General features: G+C 51.3%; 2 protein-coding genes across 4 annotated transcripts; both read left to right on the top strand.

Annotated features, from left to right (window-relative positions):
- The first annotated feature begins 5,265 nt into the window (after positions 1-5,265).
- On the top strand, positions 5,266-11,348 carry LRRC23 (leucine rich repeat containing 23). Of its 3 annotated transcripts, none has more exons than XM_046680869.1 (8): positions 5,266-5,347; positions 5,852-6,027; positions 6,113-6,222; positions 6,668-6,921; positions 7,580-7,710; positions 8,372-8,508; positions 10,108-10,414; positions 11,018-11,348. In XM_046680869.1, the coding sequence occupies exons 2-7, from the start codon at positions 5,902-5,904 to the stop codon at positions 10,385-10,387; spliced, it is 1,038 nt and encodes a 345-aa protein (XP_046536825.1). In that variant the 5' UTR covers positions 5,266-5,347; positions 5,852-5,901; the 3' UTR covers positions 10,388-10,414; positions 11,018-11,348. The 3 variants fall into 3 exon arrangements, with proteins under 3 accessions (XP_046536825.1, XP_046536831.1, XP_046536842.1); XM_046680875.1 differs by having other exon boundaries at positions 5,284-5,347; positions 5,881-6,027; XM_046680886.1 differs by lacking the exon at positions 5,266-5,347 and adding an exon at positions 5,564-5,758 and having other exon boundaries at positions 5,881-6,027.
- Positions 11,349-11,682: 334 nt separating this feature from the next.
- Positions 11,683-19,512, top strand: ENO2 (enolase 2). Its single transcript, XM_046671410.1, has 12 exons — positions 11,683-11,767; positions 12,922-13,021; positions 13,486-13,581; positions 13,733-13,791; positions 14,101-14,170; positions 14,639-14,772; positions 14,996-15,218; positions 16,302-16,499; positions 17,522-17,723; positions 17,999-18,107; positions 18,248-18,306; positions 18,616-19,512. The coding sequence occupies exons 2-12, from the start codon at positions 12,937-12,939 to the stop codon at positions 18,683-18,685; spliced, it is 1,305 nt and encodes a 434-aa protein (XP_046527366.1). The 5' UTR covers positions 11,683-11,767; positions 12,922-12,936; the 3' UTR covers positions 18,686-19,512.
- The last annotated feature ends 3,920 nt before the right edge of the window (positions 19,513-23,432 follow it).

Genomic DNA, 23,432 nt, shown 5'->3' with positions numbered 1-23,432 from the left:
TTGAAATATCTGAGGTCAGGTTCTATTTGTAATAAATTTTTCAAGTGAAAATAGTTTCCTTCTGGGAATTTGCTTATATTTTCTTTTAGGCTCCCTAGCAAGTGCCTGTTACACAGTAGGAACTCAATATATATAGTTGAATAAATGAATCAATGTATTAATACTGTAAATATTTTAGAATGAAATCTCCATGTGGCAAAGAATCACATCCTCCTTTGGAATCCATTCATTACAACACAGAATCCTATATTTTGATACTAAGAGTATTATTTTATTTATTTATTTATTTATTTGAGGAAGATTAGCCCTGAGCTAACTGCTGCCAATCCTCCTCTTTTTGCTGAGGAAGACTGGCCCTGAGCTAACATCCGTGCCCATCTTCCTCTACTTTATACGTGGGACGCCTGCCACAGCGTGGCTTTTGCCAAGCAGTGCCATGTCCGCACCCAGGATCCGAATCGGCAAACCCCGCGCTGCCGAGAAGCGGAATGTGCGAACTTAACCGCTGTGCCACCAGGCCAGCCCCTAGAGTATTATTTTTATATTTATACTCATTGCATATATAACCAAGAGAAAGGAAAACACACAGCCACACAAAAATTTGTACATGAATGTTCATAGCAGCATTATTCATAATAGACAAAAATGGGAACAACCCAAATGTCCATCAACTGATGAATGAAGAAATAAAATAAAATGTGGTATAAACCAAACAACAGAATGTTGTTCAGCAATTAAAAGGGGTGACGTATTGATACATGCTACAACATGGATGAACCTTGAAAACTCAATGCTAAGTGAAAGATGCCAGTCACAAAAGACAACATGGTGCGTGATTTCATTTATATAAAATGTACAAAATAAGCAAATCTATAGAGACACAAAGTAGATTAGTGGTTGCGAGGGGCAGGGATGGAGGGGGGGATTGGGATGTGATGGTTAAGGGGTACAGGGTTTCTTTTTAGGGTAAGGAGAATGTTCTAAAATTGATTGTGGTGATGGGTGCACAATTCTGAGTCTACGAAAAGCCATTGAACTGTACATTTTAAATGGGTGAATTTTATGGTATGTGAACTATATGTTAATAAAACTGTTTAAAAACAGTTGTGTTAGTAAGGAAGAAGGGAAGAATGAATATTAGGTAGGCAACTGGCAGTCTCTGCCAGTTAACATCCAAATCATAAAGAGCTTCTACGAATCAATGAAAAAAAATGACACGGCAGAAACGTGAAAAAAGATAGGAAAAGGCATTTGGTAAAATAAATTCAAACACATGGACATATAAAAAGAAACAATCTCACAAACAATCAAAAAATGCAAGTTAGGGTCCGGCCCTGTGGCGTAGTGGTTAAGTTCGGCACGCTCTGCTTCGGCGGCCCAGGTTGGCGGGTTCTGATCCCAGGTGCAGACCTACACCACTCATCAGCCATACTGTGGTGGCAACCCACAAAGTAGAGGACTAGCATAGATGTTAGCTCAGGGCTAATCTTCCTCAGAAAAGAAAATTTAAAATAATAATGACCAATCCATTTTTCAACCTATTAAGATTAGCAAAGTTAGGTACATACCCTTTGAACCAGAAACTGCACCTCCTAAGAATGTATCTCACAGAACCATTTTACTCAAAGTGTGGTCTGTGGACCAGAGCATTGGCATCAGTTGAGGGGTCAGAATCTACTTCTTTTTTCCCCTCCCCAAAGCCCCAGTACATAGTTGTATATTCTAGTTGTGGGTCCTTCTATTTCTTCTCTTTTTTCTTTTTGGAGGAAGCTTAGCCCTTAGCTAACGTTTGCCACTAATCCTCCTCTTTTTTTTGCTGAGGAAGACTGGCCCTGAGCTAACATCTGTGCCGATCTTCCTCTACTTTATATGTGAGACACTCGCCACAGCATAGTTTGCCAAGCAGTGCATAGGTCTGCACCCAGGGTCCGAACCAGTGAACCCCAGGCCACCAAAGTAGAATGTGCAAACTTAACCCCTGCACCACTGGGCTGGCCCCCTTCTAGTTTTTCTTTGTGAGCCATCACCACAGCATGGCTACTGACAGATGAGTGGTGTAGTTCCATGCCCAGGAACCAAACCCGGGCCACAGAAGCAGAGCACAAAGAACTTTAACCACTAGGCCATCAGGGCTGGCTCAGAATCTACATTTTAATGAGATCCTCAGGCAATTGCTATGCACATTAAAATTTGAGAAGTACTGCTACATGTATAAGTACACATGCAGCAGAGTAAAGATTTATCTATGAGGATTTTTATGGAGCATTGTTTATAATGTTGACAATTTTTTTTTTTTTGAGGAAGATTAGCCCTGAGCTAACTACTGCCAATCCTCCCTCTTTTTGCTGAGAAGACTGGCCCTGAGCTAACATCCACACCCATCTTCCTCTACTTTATACGTGGGATGCCTGCCACAGCATGGCTTTTGCCAAGCTGTGCCATGTCCACACCCGGGATCTGAACCGGGGAACCCCGGGCCGCCAAAGCGGAACGTGTGCTCTTTAACCACTGTGCCACAGGCCGGCCCCGGCAATTTTTTAAAAAAGTTAATATCCATCAATAGGGAACAGTTAAAAAATTACCATATATCCATATAATGGAAGACTAGACAACTATTGAAAAGAGGTAGATTTATGTTTAGTGATATGAAAGATGTCCAAGACATATTATTAAGTGAAAATAATCCAGTTGATGAACAGTATGTATGATTGATACTATTTCTCTTTTTTAAAAATTTATGTCTTTATTAATAAATGAGAGTGGTGCTGAGGGAGATCATGGACTTTTATGTTCCTCTATATACATCTATTATTTGCATTTTTAGTTTAATTAAATATTATTTTTATAATCAAAGGAGATTCTATCTAGACCAGCCACTGGGGAAAGGATGTCATCAAAGAGGACATGAAGTATCTAGCTCTCATTACATGGTGTAGGTTCCGTCCTTGTCAATGAAACACAAAATAAAACCTCCACTGGCTCCTCACAGCTTTCAGGATGAAGTCCAGATTCCTTAGTTGGTCCAGCCCTGTCTGCTGCTCCTCCCTCATCCCCCTGAGCGCAGCACTGTTCCAGCCAGCAGAACCACCTGCCGACCTCACACAGGTGCTGAGCTCTTTCCCCTCCAGGCCTTACCAAAGGTGCTTCTTCTGTCTGGAATCTCTGCCCTCAAGATATGATATCACGTACTATCAAATTATCCCCTGGCACTTAGTAAAAGCTCTGTAAGTATTAGGTATCATTGTTATAATATCTGTCTCATTATATGGAATTACTTGTTTACTTTGTCACTGGACTGTAAGCCCCCTGAAGGGACTGTGTTTAATGTCCTTGAGTGCCCACCACATACAGCCTGGCACAGAGTAAGTGCTTAACAAAAGTAAGCTAACTGATACCTCCCTAATCTTTATGTCACATCTTTTCTTCCCACCTAATGTGTTCTTTCTTCTGGGCCAAGGAAAACCACGTTCTTTCTCTTGACTACATCAAACTACGTGGGTTTTTCCTTTCTCTGCATTCCAACAATACAACTACTCTCATTTGCATAGCACTTCTAGCCCTTCCGAGTGCTTTCATACATACCTTTTTTTTTTTTTTGAGGAAGATTAGCCCTGAGCTAACTACAGCCAATCCTCCTCTTTTTGCTGAGGAAGACTGGCCCTGAGCTAACATCCATGCCCATCTTCCTTTACTTTATACATGGGATGCCTACCACAGTATGGCTTCTGCCAAGCGTTGCCATGTCCGCACCAGGGATCCGAACCATACAGACCCTTTCTTATTCCTCACAACAACCCAGTACTGAAGCAAGGGATGGAGAGGGGCAGGGACATTTACTGAGGGTCAACTAAGTGCAAGGTAATTTACCCACATTGTCTCTTTTAACCTTCTAACAATCCTTTGAGGTGGACATTTCTAACCCCATTTCACAAGATGTGAAAATTAAACCTTGTAAAATTATATAACCTGCTGAGGCACACACAGCTGTTCAATGGTAGAGTGGGTTTTGAACTTGGTGTCTCTAACCTGGCGTCTGCTAGTTCCATGACATCAAGTGAACAGATTTGTCTATTAACTATATTACCCAAGCTGGACAGGGCAGGAGGTATTTCCTGATTTCCGGCCCACATCTTCCATCAGACCACTTTGCATATTATAGACAGCCTGTAATGCACCATTTAGCAATTACTTGATATCTTGCCTTGTTGGCTAAATTGTTTTATTTGTATTAGATTCTACAAGATTGGTAATATCCCCCTTTCCCCTGGCAGGAATTGTGTCATAAATATTAACCTCCCTGAGCCTTAGTTTCCTCTTCTTTCAAATATCTGTCTCACAGGACAGGTGTGGAGATTAAATATTCCTTGTAAAGGCATCTCACACAATGTCTGGCACAAGCTCTCCAGAAATGTTTGTTGCATCTCAACCTTTCTCTTTTTTGTTTCCTTCAACAAGTCACACAGGCCTGATTGCCCGGGTGTGGCTGTATCCGTTCTTGTTGATTATTTGTATAACACTGTTGGATGAGGACTATTTTGGTAGACACAGGTTGGATTTTCTCCCTTACTATCCCCTAAAGGTTTGATCAAACTAGTCGAGGGTGTGAGGAGTGAAATGCTCCTAAACTGGGTTTAGCCATCTTTACAGCGCTTTAGCAGAGATTGGACTCATACTCGATCCCTGTCAGTTGGTATAGTTAAGCCTATTTTACAGACGACAGGATGAAGCTTGGGTAAATTGGTAGTAAACCGCAGATCTGCTAAGACTCCAACCCAGGTCTCAAGATTCTCTGGGCCTGGGCTCCTTCCACTCCGTCAAGCCACCTGCCAAAGGTCTACCTGAAAATAACTAAAGGGTGGGACCTGGGTGGTGGTGGAACCAGACCACTTGCCTTGGTATTTCTTGCTCCTCTTTCCCCCTTTTTGCTTCAGGGGATGAGTTTCTTTTAAATTCACAATACTTTTGCATTGAGGATGTCCGGTCCAATTAAGGTCTCGAGTGACGTAATGGCTAGCCCCACCTCCTCTCTCTGCACCCTTCTAAGCCCCGCCCATTATTCTATGCCCTCTGCCAATTATTGAGTCTCATCCGGGTTCTTGGAATTAGGAAATTGAGCTCGTAACCAGGCAACTGCTGACCCACTGGCCCCGGGGCGGATTTTCAGTTCAGTTATTCGCGGCCCTTCTCTCAACGGTTGCCACTGCGGAAGCCAAGTGCCCCGCCCACCCCCTCGGTTGCCATAACAGCAGTACGCAACGCCTCCTCACCCCTTGCGGCTCTTTCAAAACAATCTCCCTCTCCAGGCCAAGACCCTCTCCGAAACGGCTTCTAGTGGAGCAGAACCAGGGTCTGCGCCCCTGTGCGAAGGATTGGGTGGGAGGGTTGGAGACTGTGTCAGGCTGGTGTCCCAGAGGAGATGGGAAATGGGGCTAAGCAGGGTGGGAGAGTTAGAAGAAACGAGGGGAGCAGGGGTTAAGGACGGAAGGGGAGTGGAGGGGAAGGATCAGTAGGAGAGATTTGAGGAGAAGGTGGTTTAAAGAAGAGGTGAGAAGAACTGGGGAGAGAAGAGTCTAGAAAGCAGGGAGACCACCGAGCTGCTGGAGGAGAGTAGGAGCCACCACTGTGAAGAGCAGGAAAGGTGTCAGGAGTCTGGGAAGGCATCCTGAAGAGACAGGGGTCCTTGGTGGGAAGTATGAAGAAGCTGGGAGTCAAAAAGAGATGTTCACGGCAAGGAGGAAAGAAGCATAGTTAGGAAGAGGTCAGGGGTGATGGGGGGATGGGAGGGGCACCCGGTCAACCGAGGTCAGGGAGCCGAGGGTTGGAAGACGCTGAGGAGACCCTTCTTTCTCAGGACAAGGACCTTGCTTGATCTGATTCCAGAGCCCTCAGCAGGGAAGAAAGATGTCAGATGAAGATGATCTGGAAGACTTTGAACCAGACCCGGATGATCTGGAAAAGGAAGATGATGAGAAGGAGACAGAGGAGTGGGAGGACTACAGGAAGGAGGGGGAAGAACTCCCTGAGGAAGTGAGCACATGGGAACAGAGGGGTCCTAGGGCTAAGGCATGGGGATGGGCTGGAAAGGGATGCCTGATCACACTTCCTCCTGCAGTGGATGCCCAGCCCCCTCACGGAGGACATGATGAAGGAAGGGCTTTCTCTGCTCTGTAAGACAGGCAGTGGACTGGCTCATGCTTATGTGAAGCTGGAGCTTAAAGAGAGGTGCGTTTATGGGGGACCAGAAGAGGACTGAGGATCTAGGGCCCAATCTCCTTTTTCACTCTCATTCCTGGGTGTTTTGGCTGAGAGTTTGGATCTCTTTCCTCCTGGGCCAGTGAGGAGGGAAGGATAGAATTTACTTTTCAGGAGCCCTGTGACTCGCTATGTCACAGCTGGCCTGGGAACTGGAGGCTGTGAGGGTATGTGGGGGGATACCTGCTGGACTCCCACTCTTGTCCTTCAGGGTATTGGTTCTCAGCCATCCACAGACACAAGGTCCCTGTCCATTGCTAAGAACCCACCTACCTCTCTTCCCGCTCCTCACCCTGCCCATCTGTCACCTATTCTTCTCCCCACTATAAGTCATCTCCATATTGCCCCTGATTTAGCATCTCTACCCGTCCTTGCTGGATTCTTAACCCTAACCCTGGCCTCTGCCACCTCCTAGAGATCTGACAGACATCTACTTGCTGCGTTCCTACATCCATCTGCGCTATGTGGATGTTTCTGAGAACCACCTGACAGACTTGTACCCACTCAATTACCTCACACACCTGCTCTGGCTCAAGGCTGATGGCAACCGGCTGCGGAGCGCCCAGCTGAACGAGCTGCCCTACCTGCAGATTGCCAGTTTTGCCCATAACCAGATCACTGACACTGAGGGCATCTCTCATCCTCGTCTGGGCAGCCTGGATCTCAAAGGTGGGGCCTTAGGATGGCTACACAAGATTCTTTCCTTCCTAGCCTGGGCCAACAGAAGTGCGCAGTGTGATCTTTGGCTGTGCCACATAGCAATCTGCATTCATTCATTCACTCATTCAGACAGACACTCATTATAACTCATTATGACAGTTCTATGTGCTGGAGATAGAACAGTGAACAAAACAAAGAAAATCCCTATTCTCGTGTAGCTTACATTCTAGTTGGGGGAGACAGACAGTTATCAATGAAGACAATAAGTAAGTCAATTTATGTAGTATATTAAAAGGAGATATATGCTCTGGAAAAAATAGATCAAGGTAAAGGGAGTGAGGGGGCACAGTGGGCAATTTCAAACAGGTTGGTCAGGACAAGCATCACTGAGAAGCTGACGTTTGAGCAAAGACTTGATGGAGGAGTGAGAGATAGCCATGTGGATTGCTGGGCACTCTTCATTCACTCCTCAAAGGCTTAGGTGCACAGGTCCATCAGGCCCTTGACTACCAGACCACTTGCCCCAGGGCCCTGGAAGCGTTAATCTGGAGCTGTCCCTCCTCATACCCACGTAGCATTAAAGGGAGAGGATGATGCCAAAGTCCAGGCTGTAGTGCTGAACGTTCAGAGTGGCCCTTTGAGCTCTTGACACCCTCCTGCTCCTCAGGAAACCGCATCCGCATGGTGACAGGTCTGGACCCCCAAAAGCTGATCAGCCTGCATACACTGGAGCTTCGGGGGAACCTGTTGGACAGCACCCTGGGAATCAACCTTCCTAAGCTGAAGAACCTCTTCCTGGTAACTCACAGGGCGAGAGGGTGGTTGTTGCAGGAAAGAGGGCACTGTCCTGGGGCCAGGATGCCTGGCTTCTAGTAGCTCAGCTACTAACTCCATCATCATAGTGATAGTTGGTATCACTTGTTGAGCCCTACCTGGTGCCAGGTGCTGTGGGGATGCAGAGTTAAAACAGATAAGGTGCTTACCACCTAGCAGGGCTAATACATAAGGCGTGGATAACGCAGAGACGATTTACTTTGATACAGATAGCAGCATAGTGTGCCATAACTGAGGTACAGACCTCAGGCTGAGGAGGCCACTTAAATGTTTGGCCTTTTAGACTCCTGAGCTGCTTCATTCCAGAATGGTGCTGAAGCCATTTCTCCTCAGTGGAGCAGTGGGGGCTCTTGGACCTGGGGGTGGGTCGAAGCATCTCCTCCTTAATTAGAGGTGGCTTCAGGGGGATGAGCGGTAGGGGGTTACTGCTGACCACTCTCTGGCCTGGCAGCCTCTCCTGGACTTCTTTACTCTCTACACCAATCTCCACCCACTTCACTCCCCTCCTGCACCCCTCCCTCCCTCCTTCTTAGATTTCCTCTTTTGCTGCATCTCTTTCTGACTTCTCTTCCTTCCCTACCCCTGCTCCCCTTTCCCAATCTATCGACTGTATCCTGGAGTCTAGGCCCAGAACTTGCTGAAGAAGGTGGAAGGCTTGGAGAACCTTAGCAATCTCACTACCTTGCATCTTCGAGACAACCAGATTGAAACTCTGAGTGGCTTCTCCAAGGAAATGAAGTCACTGCAGTACCTCAACCTGAGGTATGTATCTCCACCAGGCCCCACCTTGCTCCTACCCTGACCAGGAGCAGCTTTTGACCCTGTGTTCCCCCCTGGCCCCGATCCCCCACTCCTAGCCCACTCCCAGATTCTCACCTCATCTTCCATCCTGATCCTTCCCCTTCCTTTCCTTTACATTCAGTCCTAATTGCAACACTGAGACCTTTATAGCCTGAGACCTCTGAATCCTTATTTGTTCACTGCACAGTTATGGAGGATGTGCTATGTGCCAGGCCTTGTGCTGTGTTTCGGGAACATCTAAAGGAATCAGAGATGGTCCCTGTTCTCAAGGGACTCTCAGTCTGGCTCCAACTCTCTTTTCTTGGCCTTATCCCATATGTTTCCACTGCCCTTCTCCATCTCCTGGACCCCAATTCCCCTTCCCATTTCCTGCCTCTCTTGTCCTGAGCCCCACCTGTAAGGGATGATATAAAACACTTACTGACATAAAACACAAGATGTGCTCAGATTTGAGAGAGAAGAGTATTTGAAAGAAAATCTCTAGATAGAAAGGCACTGGGGATCATGGGAAATTTTCCTTCAGCATCTCTTGGTGGCTGGAGGATTTTATGTGTGTTTCTTTAAGCAAAAATGTAAAGAAGCTGCCTTCTTAGTCAACAAGGCCAAATCCTCTAGGCTGCCAATGGGAAGAGAATCTCCAAGTAGGGACAGGGGCACCTTGAAGCCCCACTTCCTGCCCTGACTCCTGGAGCAATCTCTTGCTGATGAGCTCTGCCACATTGGTCTGGTAGGGTGAGGGGTGAGGGTGCTATTTTCCTGTTAATGGTCTAGACAGGAAGATAGACCCTCCTCAGTGGCTGTTAACTGGGGTTGTTTAGAAGTAAGCATAGAGGGGAGGGGTTGTCTCGATGACCGGGACGTGGCTCTGGGACCAAAGATGCTAACTTTCCTTCAATGTACAGGACGGTCCAGCACAAAGCGCATGTAGCACTCCCAGTGAGAAACACTGTGTGAGGTTCAACACCTCCACTGAGATAATGCTGAAACATTTAAACCTGGTTTCATAAAGGCATGAGGCAAGAACATGAAAATAAACAGAGTGCTGTACAGGGAGGCACATTAGGAAATGAAGCTTGTTCTTCAGGCAGGGAAACCCCAATCCATCCCAAGCTCCAGGTTCCTTCCTGTGGGGAGCACCAACATAGCACCCTCCTCCATGACCTTAGATCCCAGTTCCTTCTCCACTGGCCTGGGGCCTCCTGTCTAACCTTGGATTAGGTGTGATTGACACAGAAGGCTGTCCCTGCAAGGGAGATTTACCCCCTTCTCCCCAACTACAACAGGGTTGTGACCTAGCTTTGCTGCTCCAAAAGGATGAATACGATATGTTACAGAATAGACATGGCACTCAGGGATTCCATGAAGAGCAGAAGCAGGAAGGAGTAGGGCTGGACAGCACCTCTGCAGCAAATCTGGCAATGCTTGGCAGGCCAGTCCACAGAGGCAGTGTTTCCAGGGAAACCGGAGCCCAGTGGGAGATTCCCCCAGAGGCCTCATACCTGGCAGCTGGGTTCCAAAGCCCATTATTCCCCAGTGAGTCCCTCCTGTCCGCACCTGCAGGGGCAACATGGTGACTGACCTGGGGGAGCTAGCCAAGCTTCGGGACCTGCCCAAGCTTCGAGCCTTGGTGCTGCTGGACAACCCATGTACAGATGAGAACGACTACCGCCAGGAGGCCCTGGTGCAGATGGCACACCTCGAACGCCTGGACAAGGACTTCTTCGAGGAGGAGGAGCGGGCTGAGGCCGATGAGATCCGTCAGAGGATGAAGGAGGAGCAGGATCAGGAGCAGGAGGCTGAGCCCGAGCATGACTTGGAATTGGACCAACCATCGACCTAGCAGCGGTTCTTCTAGCCTTCAAGGATAGTAAGGAAGCTGGCAGGAAGAGGAGGCCAAGGGCCTGGCCTATAGGGGAAAGAGAAGTTGCTATAGGAGGAGGTGGGTGAGGAAAGGATAAGGCAAAGAGAAGCCTTGGAGAGACCAGGGTTAGGAGTCAGGGAGTGTCTCAGGGTGGGGAGAATGAACTGGAAGGGCCAGGGAGGAGTTGAGAAAAGGCTTAGGAAATACATCAGGAGGCCAGAAGACTACGTGAAAAGAACTGGGGTGGCAGGCAGAGATGCTGCTGTGGGGTAGGCAGCCACACGTGACATGGAGTGAAGATCAGCTGGAAAGGACAGGTCTGGGGCCTGGTGGGGGACAGAGGAGGGAGCTTGGTGGTGGTGTATGAGGAATGCAGCTGGGCCCAGGAGAGAAGGGAGGAGAGGAAGATCCTGCACTAAAAATCTGAAACTAAAAATAATAGGACTCAGGGGTCAGGGGAAGAAAGGGGGGCAGGGCGAGGCAGAAGGAGACTGAGGAGACGAGTCGAGTCCTAGGATGTGTGGCAGCTGGGTACTTCCGATGGGGGCAGAGGCAGCAGTGGGAAAGCAGTAGGGTCCCGGAGGCTTTACTTCCGTCCTCTTTCTCCAGGAAATTAAAAAGCCACTGGCCCCAAGACCTGAGAAGGCTCCCAGTCAGGAGGGCTGCCACATTCCTAGAGGATACCTTCTCTTGCTCCAGCCCTGGGAATTCATCACAGCCTGCAGCCCAAGCTCTGTGAAGGGCACCTGGGCAGTGGTGCCCTGAGCAGCGGTGCGGGTGGGCCCAGAGCCTAGGCAGGGGCAGCCCTCCGGCAGGTGGGGGTGCGAGCTAGGCCTGGAGGAGCTGAGGGGATGCTTGTAGAGTTGGCTGCAGAGGCGCTGCGGAGGCAGGCTGGGGTGTTAGGAACAATTCCATGTTTCAATAAAGAGACATTTTGCTACTCTTGTGTCTGACCGGGTTTATGAGACTGAGTTTGTCATATGAGCATCACTGGATGATCACCGGTGTGAGGCTGCGCCTCTGACTTTCGAGGGGGTCAGGGCGTGGTATGAGCGCGCGTGGGCTCTGGGGGGGTCAGGTCCTGGGTGGCCCCCCGCCCCTCCCCCATCGCTCTCCCCTGAGCCCTCCCCCATCCCACTCCCGTCGGTCCCCCACCCGCGCTCCTACGTGCGCCTCCGCCGGCGGCGCCTGACTCATCGGGGGCTCCGGGTCACATGCGCCCGCCTGGCCCTATCGGCGCCTCCCCCCGCCCGCCCCCCGCCCGCCGCCCGGGAGCCGCAGCCGCCGCCGCTGCCACTCCTGCTCTCTCTGCGCCGCCGCCGCTACTGCCACCGCCACCGGCTGAGTCGCAGCCCCGAGGTGAACCCCCGACCAGACCCCTGCGCCCCTCCAGCCCCCTCCCCTCCGCCGCGGTCCTCGTCCCTTTCCCCTGGCCTGTGCGCATCTCTCGCCCAGTGGCGCTGCGCACCTGCTCCGTCCCCTGGGCACCCTTCTTCCCTGGCCTTCTCGGATCGCTCCTCTCGGTTTCAGGCTGTCGCCCCCTCCTCATTTGGGCGCCGGGCCTCTCTGCACCTGTTTCTCTCTAACTGCGTCTTTCTCCACCTTTACCTGCCCCACTCCCCATGCCCCTCTCCGCCTCCAGTTCTGTCGCTGTTGAGTTTGGGGTCTCCCCGGGCTGTGCATTTTTATCCTGGCACGTCCGTTGGCTTTGCATCTGGGGAAATGTCTTCTCTCACCCTACCTCAGCATCCCCAGACTTCCTCTAGACGACCCTCTCTTCCACTCCTCCCCCACCTCGCCCCTCTCCTTTTACACTGCTTCTCTCCGTGCAAGGGGGAGGGATGGGAGGAGGGGAGAATTTGTCTAGGGGCAGCGGGGAGAACGAGCCCAGCATTGCCTCTGCCCCGGGTCTCTCCTCCTCCTCCCTCCCCGCTGCAGCCCCAGGGACTGCCGGCCTTCCCCAGGACCCTCTCTCCAGACTTCTCTACTGTACCTCTCTCGGGAAGAGGAAGGATGTAGGTTTGGGAAAGAGACTAGGGGCTGAGGTGTTAAGGGGTTGGGATGGGGGCTCTGGAGGAGAGTCCCAGCTGCCCGGACGACCCATCTTCGTCTCGGCTCCAAGAAGAAATGCAAGCCTGGTAGCCATTCTGCTCTGAAGAGATCTGGGGGAACCCCACCAGCCGGCTGGCTGCCGAAGCTGCTGAGGGGGCGAGGGAACCACTGCCGCGCCCCTCCCCTCCTCACTGCGGTGTCCTCCTATCTCGTCGTTTGATCTTACCCCGCCCCCCACTGCAGTGACCTCCCCTTCCTCACTGCATTGACCTTCTCCTCTCCCCATGTTGGGGGTGGGGGGGATCCCTTCTACAGCCGACAACTGCAGCCAGCTCCTCCCCACCCCCTACCCACTGCAGTAACCTCTTTCCCATCCCGCCCAGCCTCTGGCCCCTCCCACTGATCTCAGGCTCCACCCTTCTAAGCCTCTTATCGTTCTGCCTCCTTCCCTTCCACCCAAGGAGATCCCAGCCATCATGTCCATAGAGAAGATCTGGGCCCGGGAGATCCTGGACTCCCGTGGGAATCCCACGGTGGAGGTGGATCTCTGCACTGCCAAAGGTAATGAGCAGGGCCGGGGCCTTCTCACTACCGCCATGCTTGATTCCCAGTGGGGATGGGGTGCTGGGCCAGGCTCAAAAGCCTGCATTGTGGGGGTTGGATCCTCCTTGTCCAAGGGAGCCTGGAGAGGCAGGTCTCTGCGTTCTGGTTTAGTGTATGAGACATGCCCTGCCTCTGCATGTCTGTGTGTGCACCTGTGTGTGTGTGCATGTGTGTGCTGCCTGCAGAGCTTCATTTCTGTGGGTTCCTACTTGTGCATGTGGGACCTCAGTGGGGTGGATGAGGAGGCCACTGCTTGTACATCTGCCTCTGTGTGTGTGCATGTGTGTGTCTGTGTGTATGAGGGAGCAGTGTGGGAGAGGATTGGATGTGGCAGGCTGGAGTTTAGAGCTGGAAGGCTGAAGGAATCCCTGGTCCCTGTGGCGTCCTTCTCCCTCCCTTCTCAGTCCGTGTTCCTCTCCCAGGTCTCTTCCGGGCTGCAGTGCCCAGTGGAGCCTCCACTGGGATCTATGAGGCCCTGGAGCTGAGAGATGGGGACAAACAGCGTTACTTAGGCAAAGGTAAGGCCCTTTCTCTTTTCCAGGCTCTCTCACCGCTCAACTTGATATTCCTGTCTCACACCAGTCCCCAACCCTCTTCCTGCAGCCTTTCCCCCTTTTCCTTCTGGCCCCTCCTGGCATGACCCAGTCTGGCCTCTCTGCCTCTCCCCAGGTGTCTTGAAGGCAGTGGACCACATCAACACCACCATCGCACCAGCCCTCATCAGCTCAGTGAGGCCCGCTCTTTGCTGGGGGTGGCAGGACCAGGGTCCTGGAAGGAATCCTGGATTAGGGGAGGAAGAAGAAGAGGGAGAAAGGCCCACCTCTTGGGGATCATGGTTACCAAGGGAAGGGTGGGGAGAAGACGCCTTACTGACCCCTGCTCCCGTGGGGGTTCATGTCCCCTATTCCAGATAGGCTGCTGTCACAGGAACCTGGTTGGACCCTGGCTAGATGGGAGCCTGTGTATGGAGGGGGGCAGGCTCCACCTTAGGGTCCAGCCTCCGTCCTGGCCCTGGGTGATGGCGGCTCTGCCCACAGGGTTTCTCTGTGGTGGAGCAGGAGAAGCTGGACAACCTGATGTTGGAGTTGGATGGGACTGAGAACAAATGTAAGCAGGGAGAAAGTGGGGAGGTGTGAGGGTAGGAACATGTGGAGCAGACAGAACTGAAGGAGCCAGCGCTGTGGGGGCTTCCTTAGGAAGGACTGTCAGAGGACTAGCCCTTCTTCCATCTTCCTCCCAAAGCCAGAGCAAGAGAAGATGAGTTTAACTGCGGTGGGAGGGAGTGACATTAGACAGAAAGAACTTTGCAGCATAAAGAGGTGGGAGTTGGCAGGAGATGCTCTGTGGTCTCAGGGATGTTTAAAAATAGGTGCAGCTCACTGCCCTATGCAATCACCTCCTCTCTCCCTATCCCCTTTCCCTGCTATTTTCAGGAGAGGATGGATGAAATGTTGCAGGAGTGGAGAGGGAGGAGGAGGTCTCCTTTACTGGCTCCTTTTGGGGAATATAGGTGGAGGCAAGGGCTAGAAGAGGAAGGGACATTTTTGCTCAGTGCCTTTGTCTCTAATCTCCTAGCCAAGTTTGGGGCCAATGCCATCCTGGGTGTGTCCCTGGCCGTGTGTAAGGCAGGGGCAGCTGAGCGGGAATTGCCCCTATATCGCCACATTGCTCAACTGGCTGGGAACTCAGACCTTATCCTGCCTGTGCCGGTGAGCCTACCTGCCACGCCTGTGCCTCTCCCAGGGGTGGGGTGGGGGAGCATGAAACCTTGTGAGGTTGATGAGAGAAAAGTGAGTGGGGACAGCTAAAGAGAAAGGATGGGGACCTGAGACCCTGACTCTGGGAAGCTGGGGGAAGTTTGAGATCTTGGGTTAACACTCCTAGGGACAAAAAGGGAAGTGCTCTGTGACTTTTCTGTCCTGTGGCTCCCAGGCCTTCAACGTGATCAATGGTGGCTCTCATGCTGGGAACAAGCTGGCCATGCAGGAGTTTATGATCCTCCCAGTGGGTGCTGAGAGCTTTCGGGATGCCATGCGACTTGGGGCGGAGGTCTACCACACACTCAAGGGGGTCATCAAGGACAAGTATGGCAAGGATGCCACCAATGTGGGAGATGAAGGTGGCTTTGCCCCCAATATCCTGGAGAACAGTGAAGGTGAGGCCAGGAGCCCCATTCCCAACTCTAAGTCTCACTCCATCCTGGGGCATCAGGAAGGACCACACACTTCACTAAATCCTAAGGAGTGTTGGTGGATGGTTCTTGAGCTAACTCCAAGAGGTACGGGTTCTTGGAGTGGGTTGCAGAGGGACTGCCAAATTCACAAGTAGGCCTGCGAGGACAGTCTTCATCTGCCCAGCCAGCTCTGTTAGCAACTGTACATTCTCACTGGAGCCCCTTGGAATGCTGGTCTAGGTGACCTGTGGGCTGAGCCGTCCCGGCCTTTACTCCATAGGATTCACAGTTTGATGAGACACACCAAACTCCAGGGATCCATTCCAAATCTACCCGATTCCCACTCCAACCTCTTAGGCCTCTAGGATCGCTTATTTTTCTCTGCCCTGGGAGAAACTGTTCTAGTGAATAGAAACAATACAGGTCATGATTAAAAGTTAAGGTTCTGAGGCCAAATTATCTGGATAGAACCTTGAAGAGTTACTGGCTAGTGATCTTTCTTACTTACCTTCTCAATGCTTCATCTCTCTTATCTGGAAAAGGGGAATAATACAGTATCTACCTCATAGCATCACTGTGGGGATTAAATGAGATCATATAGTCATGCGTCATTTAATGATGGAACATGTTCTGAGAAACGCGCAGTTAGGCGATTTGGTCTTTGTGTGAACATCATAGTGTGTACTTACACAAAGTTACATGATGTCGCCTACTACACATCTCAGCTATAAGGCACAATCTTATGGGACCACTGTTGTATATGTGGTCTGTCGTTGACCAAAACATTGTTAGGCAGCACATGACTGTATAGATAAAATGCTTGGGTGACATAGTTAGCCCTCAATAAATGATAACTATTAAAAAAACCCTATTATTAACAGAATTCCATTCCTCTGCCTTCCTAGAAGAAGGCTTGCTCTTCCCAGACATGGGGGTAACCCCAACAACAACCTTAGCCAGACGTCTCCCCAGCAGGTCCTCGACCTCTGCTCTGATTTTCTTTCTGTCCCTCATTCCTCCTTGCCCACCATTCCTGCTGATAATCTCACTGTATTCCATCCCCAGCCTTGGAACTGGTGAAGGAAGCCATCGACAAGGCTGGCTACACAGAAAAGATCGTTATTGGCATGGATGTCGCTGCCTCAGAGTTTTATCGTGATGGCAAATATGACTTGGACTTCAAGTCTCCTGCTGATCCTTCCCGATATATCACTGGGGACCAGCTAGGGGCCCTCTACCAGGACTTTGTCAGGGACTATCCTGGTGAGAGCAAGGGGTATGGACGAGAGGGCAGGGGGAGGGGTGGGGGCAGGCAGGGATGTGTTGGGGCAACTGTGGACTTTTTGGGGCACTGAGTCAGATGTTGGGTGGAGGGGAGCTAAGAAGAACCTGAGAACCCGTGATGGGGTGCAGGAGCCTCCTGCAGACCTGGGTTTTGTATGTAGTGTACATGTTCAGGTTCCTGTGATCAATCTGTTCTATCTGCTTCCGGTCCCGTTTAAAGTCATGGGCTCTGAAGCTACTGGGGTCATGGGGAAGGCTTTGGAAGGAACCAGGGATGGTGAGAGGGTGACTGAACATTTGAATATTTTTGATTGATGAAATTGTGGATGCTCAGTGGAGCTGGAAGTGATGTGTGAATAAAACAGAAGGCTGAGGAGGACTGAATTTCTCTCTCCAAGTCTCTTGAGGGCTTTTACCCCTGGATGGAGGCAGTTGGTTTCCATCTTCCTGAAACAGAGCAAGAAAAAAATAGACATAAATTGCAGAGTGAAAGATTTCCATTAGTAATGAGGAAGGGCTTCCTAGTAATGAAAATAGGAAAATGCAAAGATCGATTGTGAGAAAGGTTCTAAATGCTTTTTTTAAAAAAAAGTTTTATGAAAGAATCTAGATAAGAATCAGTTAAGGGGGGCCAGCCCGTGGCCAAGTGGTTAAGTTTGCACTCTCCGCTGCAGCGGCCCAGGGTGTCGCCAGTTTGGATCCTGGGTGTGGACGTGGCACTGCTCATCAAGCCATGCTGAGGTGGCGTCCCACATGCCACAACTAGAAGGACCTACAGCTAGAATATACAGCTATGTACTGGGGACCTTTGGGGAGAGGAAGAAGAAGAAGAAAAAAAAAAGACTCAGGGCAGGCTTATTTGGAGGGGGTGAGGAGAAGCAAGGATGAGCAGGCTCAGTTAGCCAGGGAAGCTGTCCGTTTCAGGGAATCAAAGGGGGTTGTTCCTGCCTGATACATAGACCACAGGAGGATCAACAGCCCCCTTACCACTCTCCCTGCAGTGGTTTCCATTGAGGACCCATTTGACCAGGATGATTGGGCTGCCTGGTCGAAGTTCACAGCCAATGTAGGGATCCAGATTGTGGGCGATGACCTGACAGTAACCAACCCAAAGCGTATTGAGCGGGCAGTGGAGGAAAAGGCCTGCAACTGTCTGCTGCTCAAGGTCAACCAGATTGGTTCCGTCACTGAAGCCATCCAAGCGTGAGTGCCTTCTGGCCCTCTCCTACTCAACCTGTTTCTGCAGGACCCCTCTTGGAAGTGCTCCCAGCCTAATCTTGCCCACAGATGAGAGGAGAGCAGGGAACCTGGAGTCACCTTCATAGCTCTCTTAGTTCTGCTCCCTCCACCCCTGATTCTCTGTTCCCCTCCCAGACAGCTTCCCTCCAGATGTTTTGTGACACAGACCCAATGTTGGGGCTGGGAAGAGAGTGCCCACTGTGAGGGGCCGGGGGGTCAGTGCTGGTGTATGGATACAGGTGCAAGCTGGCCCAGGAGAATGGCTGGGGGGTCATGGTGAGTCATCGCTCAGGAGAAACTGAGGACACATTCATTGCCGACCTGGTGGTGGGGCTGTGCACAGGCCAGGTGAGTGCAAGGGAGATCTTTGTGGAATTGGTGGGTCTCTCCTTCCAGGGGTTTGAGGATATTAGGGGAATTTCAAGGGAGTATAAGTTTTAAAAATGAAGGGGCAGCCACTGAGCTGCTGATCTTTTGGGATGTTTCAGATCAAGACTGGTGCCCCGTGCCGTTCTGAGCGTCTGGCTAAGTACAATCAGCTCATGAGGTGAGGGAACCTGGGACTGGGAGCCTAGGACCCAGAGGGTTAAAAGCTCTGTTTGCCCCCTGTTCTGTCTCCAGGGCCCAGGGCCTGGAGAACAGTAGATATCCAGAAATAGTTGTTTTTGAAAGATGAGTTTACTGATGGCCTGATTGATGGATCCCACAGGTCATGTGGGGAAGCCAGGGAATGCCCATGCTTGGGCCAGGACACAGGAGCAGGTGGAGTGAGGGACTTGGAGGCTGTGGGCTTCCTGGGAAGAGAAGTGGATCCTCCTGCTTCCCTGACATTTCCTTTCTGGCTCCTCTCTCTCAGAATTGAAGAAGAGCTGGGGGATGAAGCTCGCTTTGCAGGACATAATTTCCGCAATCCCAGCGTGCTGTGATCCCACTATTTTCCTGGAGACTTGGAACCCTGCTCCTCTCCTCCTGGAACCTCTTCCTGTCCTGCTCTGTGATATTTCACTCCACACACCCCGGCTGACCTGCTGCGCCTTGGCTTGTCCAGCCCCTGCTGTTTCTGCTCTCCCCCTCTCTGGGTTCCACACTCTCCACTTCTCTTTCCTTTCTATTCTCTCCTCAAAAACTGGCTGTGAGACTGAGGATTATAAGGGGGTCCATGGAAGAACGATCAGGGGCTGTGACTAGAGCATCAGGGTTAGTTTTTGAGATGTTCGGAGAGGGGCCACGTGTCACTTTTGCTTTGTACTGGTTCCACGTTACACATGAGCTGGGAACTGCATAGTGCTGAGGTGGAGGGGGGTGCTGGCTGCATGGTCATGCCTAGCCTAAGACTTTAGTGTATTAGTCATTCATTTATTTATTTTTTATTCATCCGGTTAATTAACTAATCATTTCCCCATAACTCCAGGTCGAAAAACTGGCCTGACTGGAGGGGACTATGCATCTGTATTTCATGTGGCTGTAGATTCTAAGATTTCCTGGGGCAGGAGGTCTTGCTGGAATGGGAAGGGTAACAGAAAAGGGCCTTGATGGCAGTTCCTTTGTGTGTGCCAACCCTTACCTGAAGCCTGGCTCAGTCCAGAGGTGGGACTGTGTGCCTGGCGGCTCTTCCCTGATAACTCCCCCAGCCTTAGCTTCCCTCTTCTTCCTGCAGCTGCACCATAACAATGTCTCACTCCCCTGTGCCATGTTCCACAGTGGCCACCACCTCTGTGCTGTTGAAATGAGCACCACCATTAAAGTCTGAATCACAGTACATTATTGTGTCTGAGGAGTCTTACTCTAGTCCATATGAGGGGAGAGAAGATGGAACACCTGGAAGTTGGTCAAACTGGATAGCAGAGCTGCGGAAGGCATGAAAAGAGGAAGAAACTGAACAAACATAGCCAGGATGATGGCACTGCCTACTCCACCCTGGCCAGGTGGGGACCACGTTGCCTCTGCCTGCTCAGCATCAAGCCTGGCCCCAGGACCCAGGTGAATTAGGGATTCTTAACCCAGGGTCCAAGAATTCCTGAAAGTATCAAACATTTTGTGTATATGTGCATTTTGGGAGAAAGGGGTCCAAAGTGTTTTCCAATTCCCAAAGCACCTTGACCAAAGAAGGTATAAAACTGTGGACTGCAGCAGCTCCCATCCTGGCCTCTTGAAAAGAATTCTGGCCACTTCTGAGATGGAACAGCACTGCATGGGCATCATCCCCTGCAAGATGTGGAACTGGGGAGGGAAGAAGGTACTGGGGGGTATGGAGGAGAGCCTGACTGAGTCTTCCAGCAAACTAGTACTCAAAAGGCCCCCTGGCTGGGTCAGCCTGCAAGTAGGGTGCCAGTGTGCGACTGGAGACCCATTATAACTCTTCATCTCTGGTAGAGCCCCAGCATTTAGATGGGAATCCAGGAACCATCTGAGAGAGAAACCCCCTCACAGTGCTTGGATACCAGGGCAGAATCCAGCCATGGAGGCTGCACATAGGGAACTGTGGCCACTAGAGGGAGTCAAGGGTCTGCAGGACACCATACTGCACCGCCAGCTAGGGGTGGGGAGGGAGGCATTTCAAAGGTTGCCCTCTATGGGCCTCCCACTGTTTCTACTCTGAGTTCTGGTCCTGTGCTCCCTCTGCCATTCTGCCCAGCTCCAGGACTAGAAAGATTCCAGTTCTTTAGGGGCAGGACCCATTTCTCTGCTTGTCTTCCTGTGTCGCTGACACCTCAACCATTTTCAGTTCAAAGAGCTTCTTGCCCCCTCTCTGGCCTCTTAATTTCAGTGTGGGCATCTCGTCTTTCCCTTCTCTCCCATGTCTCCTGGCACCCCTTTGTGTTTCCCTTGGGGCACACCGTACTTTTCTCTGTGCCTCTCAGTTTTCTCTGGGGTCCATTATATCCATCTTTCTTCAGTAACTCCTGGACTGACCAGGACTATTCTGGTTGGAGCCGCATTTCCTAACCTCTGCCCTTTCCCTGCTGCTTGCTAGGTTGCCTTCTCTGGCAGCCATGCCCCGCCTCAGGTACTGGGTTGGATTGGGTTACAGCTAGCTCAGCCTGGGCCTCCCAGGCCCCCTCTCTCCACTTTCCCTTTGTGCCGTTGCCTAGAGACCAGTGGTTTGTGGGGGGCTGGGGCCCAAGAGGGAGCTGGGGTGAGGGATGGTGGGGTGTGTGTGTGATGTTCTCTGAAGCTGAACTGTGAGCCTGGCCCTCAGGTAGGGGCGGAATTGGAGGGAGTAGACTCTAGCTTCTATTCTGACTCCTCCCATCCCATTCCTGTCTCTGTCTAAATTTTTCTTTTAGGCTCAGATATGTCACCATTCTAGCCCATCGCTTAGTGGTTAAGAAATGAGGGAGAGGGGTGGGCCCAGCGGTGTAGTGGTTAAGTTTACAAGTTCTGCTTCTGGGACCTCGGGATTTGTAGGTTCGGATCCTGGGCATGTAGCAGACCTACACGCCGCTCATCAAGCCATGCTGTGGTGGCATCCCATATACAAAGTAGAGAAAGACTGGCATGGATGTTAGCTCAGGGACCACCTTCCTCAAGCAAAAAGAGGAACATTGGCAACAGATGTTAGCTCAGGGCCAATCCAATCTTCCACACACACACACACACACATACACACAAAAGAAATGAGGGAGAAGAGCTGAGCCTGGAAGAGACTTGGGAAGGGCCTGGGTCAGGGCCCAGTGGGAGACTGAAATGAAAAGTGCAGAAGGAGAGGAAATGCACCAGGGAGGGGAAGAGTCTTGGAACAAAGTTAGGGGTTTGGAGAAGGAACAGGGCTGTCCTAAGGCATTGAAGAAGGGGAGGAGAGGGGGACACGGGGGGTATGGAGCCGGCCTGGTCTCTAGAAGGCCCTGAGGGATGAGGAAGGTGGGCATGGGGTGGTAAAGTGAGTGCCAACCAATTCAAGAGACTAAAGAGTACTGATTCTTTCCTAGGCCTAGGAAGCCTTGTTACTCAGATTCCCCAGTGCTTTAGAATCCATTTAGAGCTTTAGGGTATTTCTAGAACATGGCAGAACCTGGCTCAAGGAAATATGAGGCAAAATCTGAGTTGCTACAGAGCTAACCTCCTTCCTTCCCAGAAGGCTGGGGGGATCCTGCCATTCAGGGCCCATCCTTGACCTCTAGCTGACCTGGCCCCACACATGCCCTACCCCCACCCTAAATCTGGAAAACTATTGAGGGCTCCAATCCAGGCTCCAGCTCCAGCTCTTCCTGTTTCCCAGCCTGCCTCCCTCCCATTCTCTGGCCTTCCCAATCTCAGCTGCCAAAAATCACCCAGTGCCTCCTTGGTGTCCTTTGTCCTGGAGATGTTGCTGCTTGGTGTGGGGCCAGGGAGAGAGCCCAGAAGACACTGGTGGTGGACTGGTGGGGGTGCTGGCTTCATGGCTGAAGACTGAGAATGGCTGGCAGGCTGACAGAGTCACAGGCTGCCTGGAGAGCAGTGGGGGGAGAAGGAGAGGCCTGCAGACTGTGGTGGGGATTGTCTCCACATTAGAATGATTGGGCTTGGGGAACCAGGGCACTCAGGGATTTGGCTCCACACTGAGCTTAATCCCCACCTGGCCCCTTCCCTGTGGCCCAAGGTACCATCAGTGATGGCTTCAAACAGATTTGAGAAGTAAAATGGAGACACCACCAGACAGAAGGGCCTGAGAATGGCGTCCCATTCCTATAAATTAATCCCTTACCTACACTGGGGCTTTCCCTCCCCATTTTTATCATTTCCTTCTACTGTTTTTCCTTCCCATCTCCTCTCTTGTCTTCCCCAGCACTGACCTTCCCTCCTCCATATTGCCACCAAAGGCCTTGTTCATCTTACATTTTCCTCTAATCTTCTTTACCCAGCTTACGCTGCCCCCATCTCATTCTATCTACCTTTTCTTGCCAACCAAAACCCTCCTCAGCTCTCTTTGGAAACCCCCCACCCCCAGAATCCAGCCATCTCTGTGTCTTCCACCCTCCTTTCCCACTCAGAACCCCAGCCTCCCCCTGGAATATGCATCTGGCCCCACCTCCTTCATCCCTTCTTAAGGCTCCTCATGTTTTCCCTTCTTTCTCCACACTGACGTCTCTGGATTTGTCTCTCCTCAGCTTTGTTTCATTGCCCCCAAATTCTTATATTGCCTATTCTTTTCCCAACACCAATCACCCCCAAACTCTTTACTCTTCCAGAAACCCCATTCTCCTATACGTCTCCATCCTTTCAGTTTCTTCCCCTCCTTATGACCCCAAACTTCCATCCCATTCTCTCATAATTGCCCCCCAAACCTCCCCCGCTACATGCCTGCCACAGACACTGTCACCCCAAGCTTCTTTCGCCTCCTTGCACACACCTCATGGCCCCAAAAGCCCCCATGTAGCTCCATCTTTCCAATCTAACCCCATTATCCCAATCTCTGCCACTTACCCACAACCTCCCACCTCACCTCTGCCACAGACTCTGCCCCCACACTTCCCCAGCCTCCCCTATATCTGCTCTGAAAACCCACAGCCCCTCCTACCCAGCCCTCTCCGGCGCCAGGCCCGCGGGCTCCCCACATTCCGCCTCGGCGAACCCTTCCCCGCGCGCCGGCCCCCAGGCCTCGGTCTCGGCCAACTCGCGCAGCGCCGCCCCCTCTCCGGCTCCCCCTCTCCTCCCCCGCCCCCCCCCCCCCCCCCCCCCCCCCCCCCCCCCCCC

This window comes from Equus quagga, chromosome 1 (genome assembly GCF_021613505.1).
Source record: "Equus quagga isolate Etosha38 chromosome 1, UCLA_HA_Equagga_1.0, whole genome shotgun sequence".
Lineage (NCBI taxonomy): Eukaryota > Metazoa > Chordata > Mammalia > Perissodactyla > Equidae > Equus > Equus quagga.
Note: the sequence above shows the minus strand (reverse complement) of the source record. Positions and strands in the feature narration are given on the sequence as shown.

Excerpts from the sequence above, each read along its gene's own strand:
- ENO2 (XM_046671410.1), top strand. The coding sequence starts at position 12,937 with ATGTCCATAGAGAAGATCTGGGCCCGGGAGATCCTGGACTCCCGTGGG. Across the intron at positions 13,582-13,732 it reads ACAGCGTTACTTAGGCAAAG|GTGTCTTGAAGGCAGTGGAC; the intron begins GTAAGGCCCTTT and ends GCCTCTCCCCAG. Across the intron at positions 15,219-16,301 it reads TATCCTGGAGAACAGTGAAG|CCTTGGAACTGGTGAAGGAA; the intron begins GTGAGGCCAGGA and ends TTCCATCCCCAG.
- LRRC23 (XM_046680869.1), top strand. The coding sequence starts at position 5,902 with ATGTCAGATGAAGATGATCTGGAAGACTTTGAACCAGACCCGGATGAT. Across the intron at positions 6,028-6,112 it reads GGGAAGAACTCCCTGAGGAA|TGGATGCCCAGCCCCCTCAC; the intron begins GTGAGCACATGG and ends TTCCTCCTGCAG. Across the intron at positions 6,223-6,667 it reads AAGCTGGAGCTTAAAGAGAG|AGATCTGACAGACATCTACT; the intron begins GTGCGTTTATGG and ends GCCACCTCCTAG.